The sequence below is a fragment of the Labrus bergylta genome, chromosome 7 (genome assembly GCF_963930695.1).
Source record: "Labrus bergylta chromosome 7, fLabBer1.1, whole genome shotgun sequence".
Classification (NCBI taxonomy): Eukaryota; Metazoa; Chordata; class Actinopteri; order Labriformes; family Labridae; genus Labrus; species Labrus bergylta.
The window spans coordinates 10,893,793-10,907,764 of NC_089201.1; the positions used below are offsets into that span (position 1 = coordinate 10,893,793).

General features: G+C 41.7%; 1 protein-coding gene across 1 annotated transcript in view; it reads right to left on the minus strand.

The window, feature by feature from the left end:
• Nucleotides 1-13,972, minus strand: part of wwp2 (WW domain containing E3 ubiquitin protein ligase 2) — a 54,231-nt gene that overhangs the window by 10,606 nt on the left and 29,653 nt on the right. The window contains exons 11-13 of the mRNA XM_065956731.1: nt 4,757-4,811; nt 2,559-2,640; nt 1,060-1,188 (exon numbers count right to left, since the gene is read on the minus strand). Of these exons, the coding sequence (XP_065812803.1) occupies nt 1,060-1,188; nt 2,559-2,640; nt 4,757-4,811 (266 nt within the window). The remainder of the gene's footprint in view (nt 1-1,059; nt 1,189-2,558; nt 2,641-4,756; nt 4,812-13,972) is intronic.

Here is a 13,972-nt window from a genome sequence, read left to right on the forward strand (position 1 = left end):
AGCACTGGCTACGGGCACACACACACACACACACTGCTGCAGGATTTAGATTAAAGACAATAGAGTGTCTCTCTGATGCCCTCCATGAACATCGGCCTAAAGACATGTTCAAATATCAGCATAAAAATGCAGCCTACAGATGCACTCACACACGAACAGGCACACACACACACAAGCACAAACACAAACTTTCATGCAGCACACAAGCACAAAGAGGCACAAACAGCAGCGGCAAAAGAAGCCCGTGCAGTCTGCAGAGGATCTGCTGTTGCACATCTGCACATTCTCCTGACTTTTGTGGTGAGATTCGAGACAGCTTCAGGGCAAAGCAAACATCCACAGGCTGGGGGGAGAGGTGTGTGTTAGTGTGTGTGTGTGTGTGTGTGTGTGTGCTGGCATGGACAACTTGAGGTGATAAAGTTAACTTTGTCTCTGCAAGAGCGGCATCCTTTAGCTGTTTAAATTACAAGCTATCAACTCTTAAGTTAATCATTAACTGTAAGACAAGCATATAACCTCTGAGATTTTTTATCCCACAAGTCAATCTTTGAGTTGTGGGATAAAGAAGACAATTCAAGACACCATCTTTGGCTTCCTTGTAACACTAAAACACATTTTATTGACCATAAATCAGTACTAATAATATTGGGATTGATGAATAATTAAAATGATTGTTGGTATCAGCTCTCTCTGTGATGGCTGAGTTGATTCTTTGTGGTTCAAAGTAAAACTTTCTAAAAGGCAAAGTGATGAAAAGCAGTGTTTAAAAAAAAGGCTTCATAATGACGTAGAAAGAAAAGGATGATGAAGATGAAATAAAGATACAAGTTGGACCTATTTCATTCTCTTTTACAAAACAGCAGAACTGTTTAAATTAGTATTTGCAGTGCAGGAATGTCAGACCCAGCAGTAATGAGTTACTTTAGTTCTCTCTGTAGATTTTTCCATGACCCCGATAGAGATCATCTCCTCTGAATATTACTGCCTCAGCATTTTACAAACTTTTATTTCATTTCTATAAGAAGCAACTTTGCGAGGAAGGGCTGAGAAAATATTTACCCTGACTCAAACCCGGGGCGGGGGTCTTTAAAGGTGGTGGTGCGCGAGTTGTGGTCCACAAAATATCGGACTCCCTCGGCGGTGTACTTCATCTCCCAGCCCGGTGGCAGGGGGTGCTCCTTGATCATCCTGCAACAGGGAGAGGGCAGTGAGCACGGTCCCAGCCGGAGGAGCCCCATCCTGGGGATGAAACTAACACACCTCCCCTGCCAACCTTTGGATCTAAAGCCCACGACTCTAAAGCAAACCTCACAATCATTGTGTTTAACTAAAGTCAAGAGGGACTTCATTACAGTAGGAGAGGCCCGGAGAAAAATCATCTTTCATTATAAGAGAAGGGAACATTTTGATTGGGCCAAAAATGACTCCACCCCAGCAGTAGTTTGTATTTCTCATGATTTCTTACTGTGCTCTAGTCAAAGAGAATCAGTTTGTGTGCTTAAAGAACGGCCAGATATCTTTGACAAACCCAGAAGCTCATTTAACAACACTTTCTGCTGTTCAGAAGAAACTTCCAGCATTTTCTGAGACTCTCCTTAAAGTACAATTATTCAATTTGTTGATCATCCCAAAAGACTTTTAAAAATATTTTACAGTTTGCTTTCAAGTTGAACTGACAGAAGTTTTTTTATTCCCAAGAAAAAAAAACAGTGGTATTGTTTTCTGAACATGATCACAATCAAAGAAATTTAGGAAATTCTTTTTTTTTTTTTTTTTTTCTTTTTTTAATTTTGACTCAGGTCCTTATTAGCGCCATTAGTTTGTTTGGAAACCGCTTAAAAACCCTTTATGGTCAGATCACTACAAGAGTCTGAAGATTCTGGAAATATCTTCTCAGCAACAATAAGTGTTGTAACAAAACGTTTGAGAACTGTCAAAGGCCGCTTTAACAACCATCTCACATCTCCAGCTCATTACATGGTGGCATAAAGAGCAGAAGATGTTCCTTAGAAAAGTACTGAGGATTTGAATCTTTGATGTGTGAAATGTAATAGTTCAGAGGTTAAAAGGTTCAATCAGGATGAATGAGGTGAGAGGAAAGATTTCTGGAAGAGCTGAAAAAGGGTTTCAATGTCAAAGAAAAGGGAGCGATTCTAGAAAAGTGATCAAATGAAGAGCAGGTTGAAGAGAACATTTTTAAATTGATCATTGGGTTATTAAGAATAGAAGGGAGTTAGGAAGGCTACGCTTATATCTGGAGGGCTAGATCAGTCAGTATGCAAAACAAATTCTGACATTTTCCAGATTCTGCTGCATTGCCCCATGAGAATGTTTCAAATGTTTCTTCTTTTGATTTCCATGATATCCCAAGACGTCCCTAATCAGTGGGAAACTCATAAATCAAACTAAAGATGAACACCTCTTTCATCGTTCTATGATGATTTAAACCTTCTTCACTACAAGCAAACACCCAAAGCGCCATGCAAACACACAAACACGCACGTAGGGACACAAACACACATTGGAGCGTGAGAGCTTTCTGGCGTTCATAGTCTCACCCTTGGGTCCGAGGATCGTCCCACTGTGTTGTCCGTGTGTTGTGGTTGACAAAGTACACTCTGCCATTGTCCTGACGCTTCTCTGTGGACACAAAAGAGCAAACGGTGCAAGAAGAGAGAGTTAGGGATGTTGGGAAGTTTTTTAAACTGACTAACAAAAAAAAAGAAACAAATACAGGTCAACCGATTTGGGAAGACTGATGCAGATACTGATTTCTGAAAAATAAACTCATCAGCAATATAGCAGTTACTACACGTCATTTTCAAATTAGAACAGAAATTGAGCTTTTCTGATGTGGACTGAGCACCAATGTTGCAGCAAAATGACTTTGCAACGCAGTCTGAAGGCTGCATTTTTTACAACTGGAAAGTACATTTTAAACCAACTACAGCATCATCAGCTGTGATGCTCTGTTACATGTGAGACAGATGGTGATGAGAGTGTTGTAAACCAGACTCGGAGCTTGCTACAGTGGGGAAAAAAAAAAACTCTGTGATGACACCATTCCTCAAGTACTGTTTTCTGCATTGCATGTTTTACTTCTATAATGTGCATGGCTGCAAATCAAAAACATAGATAAATGAACAGCCATACTACAGATATATATCGGGCAGGTTCCTGATAAATCGTCCGGGGTCACAGGGACAAACTGAGTGTCCCTCTCTGTTGGCATGAGGACAAAAAAATATCTCACCCTCATACTAGAAAACCAGTGAGAGTGTGTGATATTTCACTGTGGCCTGATCTGAATGCCTCACCAGGGTAAACCCAAGTGTGCTTGTGAGTGTGCCGGGGGGTGTTTGAAAGTCAAAGTACGGCCTCAGCACAGGGCTAAGATCTTATATTTGACTTTAAAATGAAGCAAAGTTTATAGCTTCATTGGAGGAACCTTAAACGGCGAATAAGATTTTATGGTAGTGTGTAAAAAGTGTGTGTGTGTGTGTGTGTGTACGGCGAGTCACTGGTCTCATGAGAGAGTAGCTGGTGCCCCATCCTCCTCCTCCCCACTCCGCCGCTCAGACATCTTTTTCTCATTAACAGGAGTGTGTGGAGGGCCCAGAAACAGTAGTGCTCACATTGCAACTCTAGCTTTCTCCTCAACTCAATCCACCCCCCACTTTACTATCCAGTCTGATCCCCCACCGCCTCCTTTTACCAGTTTCTTCAATTCACCACTGTCTCTGTTTTTTTGTTTTTTTTATCTGCTGCATCTTTCCCTCTTTCTTCCCATCTTTCTCTTTTTGAATCTGAGCCTTAAAAAAAAAAAAGAGAGAGAGACGGAGGGAAGTGACCGCAGATGAAAAAAAGAGCGCCAGAGAAGCGAATGTGAGCCAGTGATATAATTGAGGTTTTTGGGTCTTGAGGTACCGCAGCATGTTGAAAAGGCATCATGGGCAGAGGGAGTAGAGGTTTTTTTTTTTTTTTTTTTGGAGAGAACATGGCTGTGTGATGAAGTCTGTGAAAATGTTGGAGAGACAGGATCTGCCAGCAGTGTTCCTTTATGAATGAATGAATAAATGTGTGAGACACGATTCTGTGTAGATCCGATTACAATGCTCAACTGGGAAAATGTTGAATTATAAAGAGTCCCACTGGTAACAATGTGGCCTCTGTAATTATGGGACTTTAAAGTGAAATGAATCCAAACAGTGATGAATTAATAGAAACAACAGACATGAATCAAATAGACATTTTACCGAGATTTTAAATCAATCAATTCAAACCAAGCCAACCAAGGCACTGGAGCAAGAAACAAAAAGCCACAGGAGCAGGATTTTTGTGATGTTGCCGAATGCTCCAAATAAGTAACAAAAAAAAAAAAAAAAGTGCACAGTTGAGTGAGGAGAGAAAATACTCCCTCCCTCAACACTGAGGTTAGAAATAAAGAACTAATTTTGAAGGCAAGTGACTGATTCAAGTCACCAGGGTTTATATCCTGAGCAGCTGCATTGTCTTACTGTTGGATGAACTTTGACAAGTCTTGTGAGGATTTGAGGGTTTTGACCAAGGAGAAGTCCAGTCATTATTAACTGAAACCACTTCAACACCTCTAGAAGGTACAGACAACTTTCAGACTGAACAAAATCTTACTGTTAGACAGAAGCCAAACATTGAGACTATTCACGAACCGTTCAGCACCCCTCACTGAGATTATGTATGCCTGGAGTGTATGTTCAACGAGTGTGTGCAAACTTACCCCATCCAGGAGGCATTGAGCCCAGAGGATCATTTTCCACCGGTGCACCAGACGGCTGAGGGAGAAACAGAGAGAAAAAGACAATTCCAGTTAGGACACCTTTCTGTTGCTCTCTTCTCTTCACAGTTTTTCTCTCAGTGTTTGTCCTCGTTAAACGGCACAGCGGGAAATTCTTGTCCACTTGGTTTCTCACCGACAAATGAAGAAGAGGGCTCAGCAAAGGATGCAGAAAAAAAAATCCTCCAAAACACAGAGAGGAGATGTGAAATTAAAAAAAAAAAAAAAAAAAGGCTAGTAAAACTCACTAATTAAAGCAAACTTGGCGAGTCAGGTGTTTGCTTGATCCCCCTGACTGATGGAAGCAGTGAGTAAGGCAGGCTGGATGAAGTGTAAATGTGTACGGAGGGCAGAAATGGGTGGGGGGTGGCTCCTCTCTGCTGCAGCGGTGAGGGGCGACTGAGGGAGCAGGCTGGCTGGTGGCTCGTATGCCTTCCAAAAACTACACGCTCGGTAGGAGGATAAAACAACAACGCTGTTCCAATGAGCTCACTGGCTGGACGCAAGCCCCACCCCACCGGCTTCCCGCTCACCTCCTCAGACACACCCCACCCCCACCCCCACCTCCACCTCCTCCTCCTCCTCCTCCTCCTCTTCCTCCTCCTCCTCCTCCTCATCCACCTCCACCCTGGCACCCCTCTCTACCCCACCCTGAGGTCCTCCTCCTTCTCTTTTCTCGTGCTCTCTTCTAGTTCGGCTGTGAAAGTAGGCAGGGAAGTGCGATGTCTGAGGGAACTGAGGGAACATTCATGCTCGTTCCAGACTGGACACCCCCGCCCCACCCACCCCGCCTCCTCTCCGGCCGCCCCAACCCACCCCAGGCCTGACAAAAGGCACCTTTATTCACCCTGGGCCTAGAAACCACTGTGGGGTTTACTCAGCCTGCACTCATATACATACATTGAAAAAAGAACGTGTGTGTGTGTGTTGGGATGTGGAAAGTTTGTCTGTAGCAAACAGTCCATGTGTACGTTCTTATGCTCGAACACACACACACACACACATAAATATATTAGCTTGAGTGGAAAAGTAGCTGAAAAGACGCTTGTTAGGAATTAGTGGCCACAGATGGATGTTCATCAAACAGGCCAGTGTGTGTGTGTGTGTGTGTGTGTGTGTGTGTGAGTCACAAACAACTTCTAAATCATTAACTGCCCCACCAAGCGGAGCTCTAATGACAGCATGGACCCTGGTTAATGTTGTAGGGATGCTGAAAATAAAGGTGGACACTGGACTGGGCCATGAAACGATCTCAGTAGATGAGCAGGAACATTTATGTTAATATTTTCATTAACTTTGGACATGGAAAATCATAAAGCCTTTCACACAACTTTTTGGTGCTTGATAGTGAAGTACAAGCCAAAGTCCACCAGACTTAAGCATTGTTAATGTCCTCTGTAAAACACAAGCACAAAAAACAAACACTGGTACGGTCGGGGTAACAAAATGACAGTTAAAGTGAGCTCTCATTATCCGCCATAACTGGAAACATTAAGTCAAGCATATGGATGCAGATCACAACAAGACTAGCGGCGCAAACACACTCCACTGTGTCCGCTGAAGAGCATTAGAGAAACTCAGATTTCTATCAGAAACTGCTTAATTTGGTGTTTTCTATGGTTATAGGACTGGGTCTGTTTGTTCTGGAGAGGAGGAGACCTCTGTGGTTAATTCAGCTCCCGATAAAACCTAGTGAACATAAACACTGAAGGAATTCTGAAGTAAAAACAAGCTGAGCTCTGACAAACTAGCGGAGCTGATGGTCCAGCCTCTAGTGGGCACACTGTGCGATTTAAAAACTTAATCAATTAGAAAAACGGTCAAACATCAACTTTACATTAAGACATTCCCTAAAGAAAAGACAAAAAAATGCTTGTTTGGGCCATTCCTTTATATTAATTGTCCTGATATGGTAGCACATGTAGCACGTGTTGTCCTTTTTTTTCCGCTTAACTAAGCTGTTAATAAAAACTACAAAAACGATTAACTCACTAAAAGCTGGCAGATCTTTAAGGATTATTCTTTCTTCACAGAGGCGCTATAAAGTAGAGCATTATCCACTGAAGGCCAACGTCACTTTACACAGCATTTCCCAAAAAGAAAAGTGACTGTGCCCATTTAAAACGACTCTGTCATGGAAACTGTGAGAAAGTGGCGATGGAAAAGACTGGGGCCCACTGGTGGAGTGAGAGTGGGCACACAACAGGGTTAAAGGGTGTGTGTGTGTGTGTGTGTGTGTGTGTGTGTGTGTGTGTGTGTGTGTGTGTGTGTGTGTGTGTGTGTGTGTGTGTGTGTGTGTGTCAATTCCATCGACAGCCAATCTATGCACCGCTGCCCCACCCTTATGGGTTTTCTGTGACTAAAAAAGGTAAAAGGAGAATATAATGATATAAAGACATGATGACTTCATCCTGGCTCTGACCATTCAGCTCCTCAGCAGCTTCCAGACAGAGCCAGCAGGCTGGAGGGAGGAAAAGAAAGAGAGACTGAGAAAACAAGAGAGGGAGAGAGGAAGAGAGGGAAAAGCAGCATGTTGGCAGAGACGTGTGAAATAATGGCTCTGTGTCATGCATCTGGATAGATTAAAAAAAAAAAATAATAATTTCAAGCCCACGCAGCACAGGTGACAATGGCGTTTTCAGCTAGTGGCATTCAACATGTTACAACCCTTTTATGTGCTTTTTCAGACACACAAACCTGTTATTAATCTAGTTAAACTATTCGTACATAAAACTGTTTCATTGCATTTCGCTAATAAAAACACTTGTTCTCCACATCTACAAGGAGAAACATCGGTGTGCACAAAGTGTGAAAGTGGCTGAGAATCCAGAAAACTGGAGTTCGGTGAGTTCAGTAAACACTTTACAAACAAGCAGCTTCATCTGGCTGTTCAGCTAGATTTAGCCAAACTGTTGCTATTTAGACAAACTCATTCTCTTGTTTCTTATTTTATATTCAGAGATGTTCATCTACCCGGTGTTCCTCCCAAATGTCTTTTTTTTAACTGCTACAGTATATTCACAACTAAATAGTTGTCTTTAAATTTGCCACTGACATCAATATTACAGAATATTTGTGTGCACATTATAAGAAAGACTTATTTCTGACCTGTTGGCCAATCCAAATATCAGTGCAAATATCTTGCAGAAGAATATTTAGAGCAGGCATTAAAAACAGGGAAGATTGATGAAATGTATTCCAAAAATGATGACAGGCACAAACCTCCAATTATGGAGTCAGGTTTTAAAGGTCACATCTTTTTAAACAAATCTAAATAAGTCTCAAAGCTCCCCAAAACATGATCTGATCCTGTTCTTTATCATGCCAATAGACCCCTCTATTTCAGTCCTGCTCAGAACAGGCTGTTTCTGTGTCTGTAGCTTTAAAAACAAATGAGCTGTGTCTGACCACGCCCCTCTCTGGAAGGGCTTTGGTGGCTCCGGCTTTCTCACGTCATGCACTATTGTTGACTGTAACACTGTGTTCTAACAGCACGCAAGCGTTATATATCGCGTCGTAGGCGCATGGTCGCACGCTGGCTGTCCACACTGCATCCGTTACATATACAGTACAATTCTGTGCTCTGTGAATTTCAGTTTCCCCTTGTAGTATGACATCTAGTGCTTTTGTATTGAAGGTGGACAAACTTAACAGTCAGAGGCTCATCAGTTAACAGCTCACAGTGAGCCAGAAAAAGTCTTTCTCCGGTGTTGTTGACACAGGTCAAAGCTCAACATTTCAATCGAGGGTGTGGACATTATATATGCACAGTTATCTCCACATTGTAAAACCAGCTAACAAACTCAGTCGAGTAAGAAAACTGAGTGTCAGTGCCTTGTAGAGCCGAAGAGGAGAATAGAAACGGAGCGTCCGGGTAAAAACGTCGCTTGTGGACAGTTGGGACACTCTCATTGGTAACAATAGAATCAGGCTGGTTTTGTCGCTGACGCTCGCATGCTCTCAGAGAAGCCACAGAGGTCAGGATTAAGGGTGCCCCTTAAACTGGATACACCAGTAATCCAAAATCATTGTGTGTTCATTTGTGCTTTAAAGTGTAATTGCTGTGAAACAACTCTAATCACGCCAACTCACTGATTTATTCTAGCTAACTCTGCTCCCTCTCAAGTTAAATCCTATCCCCAAATAGAAGCAGCTCCACTTTAGTTCAAACATACATCTGTTCATTGTCCTTTCATGGTATTAAGCACTTACAAAAGTGCTTTTAGGAAACACGAGCACCGACAAACTGTGTTCAAACATTACTGAACGTGACATTCAGCCGTGTGGATGTGTGTGAGTTTTCTGTTCAGTGAGTGCAAGTGATGAAACACAGGGCTCGATTCAGGTGCTGCTGTTAAGGGTCCTTGTTGCAGCGAGAATGAACAGAGATGGAGAGAGGAGGAAGGAAGAAGGGGGCAATTGAGAGAAGTTCTGATCTGAGAGCAGACGACGAGGGGAGGTAAAAACAGGAAAAAAAAGAGGGTAAGAAGGATATTTTCAGTGCAGTGCAAAAAAAGGGGGATTTTGAGAATGAAAAAAAAAGGGTTGGGGGATTTTGGAGAGATGACAGATAGATGGAGAGAATGGGTGGGTGGGGTTACAATAAAGAACAGAGGTAAAGAAGAAAAAGACAGTTTAAAGTGAAAATAAGTGGGAGATTGGGGAGAGCCGGAAACAGTAGTTAATGACTCTGAGGCTGTTCTCTCTGGGGTCCTAACAAGCTGCAATTACTCTGCAAACACATCCACACACACACACAACACATCCACACAAACATGGATGTAAACTCCTTGGTTTTGGTGTTATAAGTTTGAAAAGACAACACTTTGCACAGTGCAAATAGTTGCATGTGTGTTTCTGTTTTTATATACATGCAGGCAGGCATCGCTTCAGAGGGGCACGGTCCGGTCTGCGTCAAAGATGATGATCCCCTTCACCTTCTTTGGTCGTCATGTGCTATAGTAAAGAAATGTGGCACCTGGACTCAACATTACAGCTCCATGAACACATCTGCTCAAACCCCACACATGCGCGCACACGCACACGCACTCGCACACACACAAGGAGCATGTGATTTACTGTAGCAGGGTGTTTCCTGCATTCAAAACTTGAAGGCGGCCACCTCTGCCTAATTTCATACCGCCACCAGCCCTGGTCAAAGTCTGACAGGGGTTTTCATGAAGAACACAGTTTTCCAAGTAAAGCATCTGCTGATTCTGTCATTTCTAAATGCAATAACTGCTGCATGCGGATATGGTGGCGGCGCTGTAGCATAATCAATCCAGTGCAAGGAAGATGTTAAAAGTTTTCCGCTAGAGCATTTGTGCGTGTGTTTTGCTATGCTGCTGTAAAGGTTTGTCCTACACAAAAATCCAACTACCACTAAATTGTCCCTATCAATGATTTATTTATTTATTTATGAACACCTACACGGATCTTCAATTGTGCATTAAGCTTCCGATTGTTCATGTAAGAAAGCTGTGACTGTTACAGACTCCAGACTTAACTGATGAACTTGAGAGTCAGACGGAGTAACACAAGACCTCATCATTATATGTGCCGTTTCCGTTTTGCGTCTGCACTTCAGTCTCTACGTCTCTACCAACTGAGCCACAGCCGCCCCACAAATATGATAAAATCTGTCTAATTTATAATCCTGTAAATTGAGAAAACAGCTGAGGCGTGTCTTTCATGTTCATCATCAGACTCCATGTTAAATTTAGCACTTTAAATCTACTAGAATCTGACATTTGATATCAATGCAGGAAGTGCCAAATTGGTGCACAAAAATACAACAGAATACAAGAATAACAGCGTTTGATGCTCCAAATGACCAGGTGTAGCCCCCTAGTCATGATTTAATTCATCATCTTTGCTCAAACTGGGGAAATAATCACATTCACTTTTATGTTGTAATGATTTTCATTTTAAACAGGGCACATTAAATGGTATAATAAATTAGGTTTCAATCTGAAATTTTTCCTTTCTCAATTACACAATTATTAGAAATCATAATGTTGTTTGAGTCAGTGTTGAGTCAGTGCGCATTGTAAACGTGAACATGTATGAGGTAGGAAAGGTAGCACCACTACCAGGAAACCCCATGTAGAGACCTACACACATATCAGCACACACAGTGACACATACACATATATAGTCTTTGGCTGGCCCATAATAGTCGACCAGATGTTAGTCGACGAAGAGTCGTAGGCAAACAAGTTCTCATTGGTCGGTTAAACACACAAAGATACTACCCTCTGGATAACATGTCCATGCGACTCAATTGAGCGGAATTGTTATGGGAAGCAAATCTCTACTGTGAATCAGTAAAGAAAACTTCCATGATGTCAACAGACAAGTGACGATGTTAAGTAGCAGCAGTCAGCAGAAAGTGTCCAGATAAGCTCATGTTCAGGTGAAGCAGCTGTGACACATACCTGCTGTTAGTCACTAACAGGAGGTTTGTTGAATACATTCAACTTAACAATGTATATTGAAAGTCTAACTTACTAGTGTACATTCTTTTCAGCCCTCAATTCAGAAGTCTCTTGCAACAAAAATTGGATTTAGATCACTGAATCAATGACACATGCGTGTGACAAAATGTTGAAAAAATGCGCTGGAGCTAGAGAAGTTAAAAAGTAATTGTTCAAAAGACATCTTTTAGCGATTCCTCAGTTACAGCCCATCCACACAGTGATATTTTCAGTCAGGCAGCAGAACAAGCGGCAGAGTTTTCAGTTAAACTATGAGCTCTTCTGAGTGTATTTCCTTGTTCACACACACTGAAGCCATAAATAGTTGCTGCTATCAGCAGAGTGGGCATTCCAAGACAGACCAGTGTACTATCAACATGCAGGGCAGACCTGCCTATTGGCTTTTCTCACACACACTGATCGAAAGGAAAGAGGGAGGGAGAGAGAGAGGGGACCAGGGCTGAGGAGAAGAAGGGAAGGAGGTGACGATCTCAACATCAAAATGCTTAAAGGAAGAATTTGTCAGCTTTGGTACTTCAGAATCAAAATCAGAATCAGGGTTTATTGCCAAGAACATTTACACATACAAGGAATTTGACTTGGTGTATTGGTGCTAAACAATAAACAAGGAATCACTTCATAATCTACATCCTAATACTGAGGCATCCTGATTCATGTAATCTGTTCCTTTCTTTTCCTACGATACCATCTCTGTATCATTAACAACCTGTGTGCTATATTCAACAAAATAAAACACTACTACCAAGGTCCAAAAAGATAAATGTCCAAGAGCTGTTGTAGATGCCAGCAGACAATAAATCAGTAAAAAGTTAGCAGCTATGCCCCTTTGCTTTTCACACGTTGCGTTCAACTCTTAACAAAAGACTACTGTTCCTTTCCTTACAATTCAAAACGCCAGATTTTTGCTCAAAGCCTAATCAAAATTTAAAACTAAACTAAAATTAAAACTTTAACATGTAGACAGATATACTGTTATCACTGACTCATAGTGTAAAAGGAGAAATACTCTGATTTACAGATTTTCAACCTGTTTTAAAACCTAAGGAACAAAGCCACTCTAACCTTTGGTCTGTGAGCCGCCTTTTCTGTCGCCTCAAGTTTTGAGCCAGAAGTGACCTGATTTATATGAGAGCATAATGGAAGTAGCCAGGGATTGGAAAACAACACCTTATAAAAGTTATACTGTTTGTGACTGTGGCTTATTGTCAAGGTGGCAAATGTAGCCTGGAAGACGACCGGTCATTTATTTATTAGACTAAAACGCTCAGAGAGCTTCAGGAACATGGCAGAAGTGCCACTTGCCATCATCTCCAGTAAGACAGCTAGGGGCGGGTGATCTTCTTTGAGATCTAAAGCCAACAACTATTGTGACACCGATGCACTAGTTCCCACAAATAAATCAATGTATGACAAACACTGAATGAGCAAACAATATGGGTATGGTAAATGCAGACACAAGCTTTTCAGACGGCTCTTTTTCGCTTAGTGCCGTAACTAAGCTCAGCCATCATTACGTCTACATTCATAATGATTGTGTGACAGCATAATATTCTCGTCCCAGTTTGTGAATTCCCATTACCCGCCACAGTGAGAGCTCCACATACACACACAGTCAGACATGTACACACACACAGCGCTGCACTCCCCCGCTGGCTCAGCTGATCCTGTCTCACCTCTGTATCACCTCTGCTTAGTGCTATGCATTGAGCTTCACTTTCAATTACAACCTGCGATAATCGATATTTAACAATTACTGTGCTGCGTGATGTCTTGCGCCCGTTTTGTCCATAGTTTTTGTCATGTTTGGTAATTGTTTCAAAGAGTTGGTTGTTACTATTTGGTCATAAGAGCACACCACCACTGCCTCAAAAACATAGTTAATTTATTTTTATTAATATATATTTTATATATATTACATCATAATATATTTGCACATTTTTAAATTACTTGTTTTCATTAATTTCTTGTTCTTCAAAGTGTTCAGAATGTTAAAGAGTTATGAGTGTTTATGATAAATGCATGTGATGCAGATGTTGTAACATCAATGACTAATCTTGTTTGAACCCTCCCGCCCACCAAGCTCTGCCAATGAAAGGCGTCTGATCCAACCTTCACAACAGGGTCCTAAGACGCTGACTCGACTCTTCTCCTCTGTCGCCCCCCGGTGGTGGAATGAACTTCCAAACTCCATTTGATCTGCAGAGTCCCTCTGCACCTTTAAGAAAAAGCTTAAGACCCAGCTCTTTTATGAACACCTACTAACTTAATGATGATGGTCTCCATATTATTGATGATGATGATGGTAGTGACGATTGTTTTTGTTTGATAACGATGACTTATAAAATAGTTTCTATACTGATTAGAGCTCTCAAGAACTGCTGTCAATGTTGTGCAATGCCTGTCAGCACCTGTGTGTCCAATCTTACTGACATTGTTCCTTTTTTTCTAGATCCTTGCTTGTGTTGTACTTACTCTCTGATGTACATCACTTTGGATAAAAGCGTCTGCTAAGTGAATTGTAGAATAATCGTGGTCTCTCCCTTCTCAATGAAAATAATCGTGATTATGTTTTTTGCCAAAATCGAGCAGGCCTACCTGTTTTACTACCTTCAAAGAGGGTATAGAGGGTGGATCACCCCCATTATGGCTACACAACATTGAA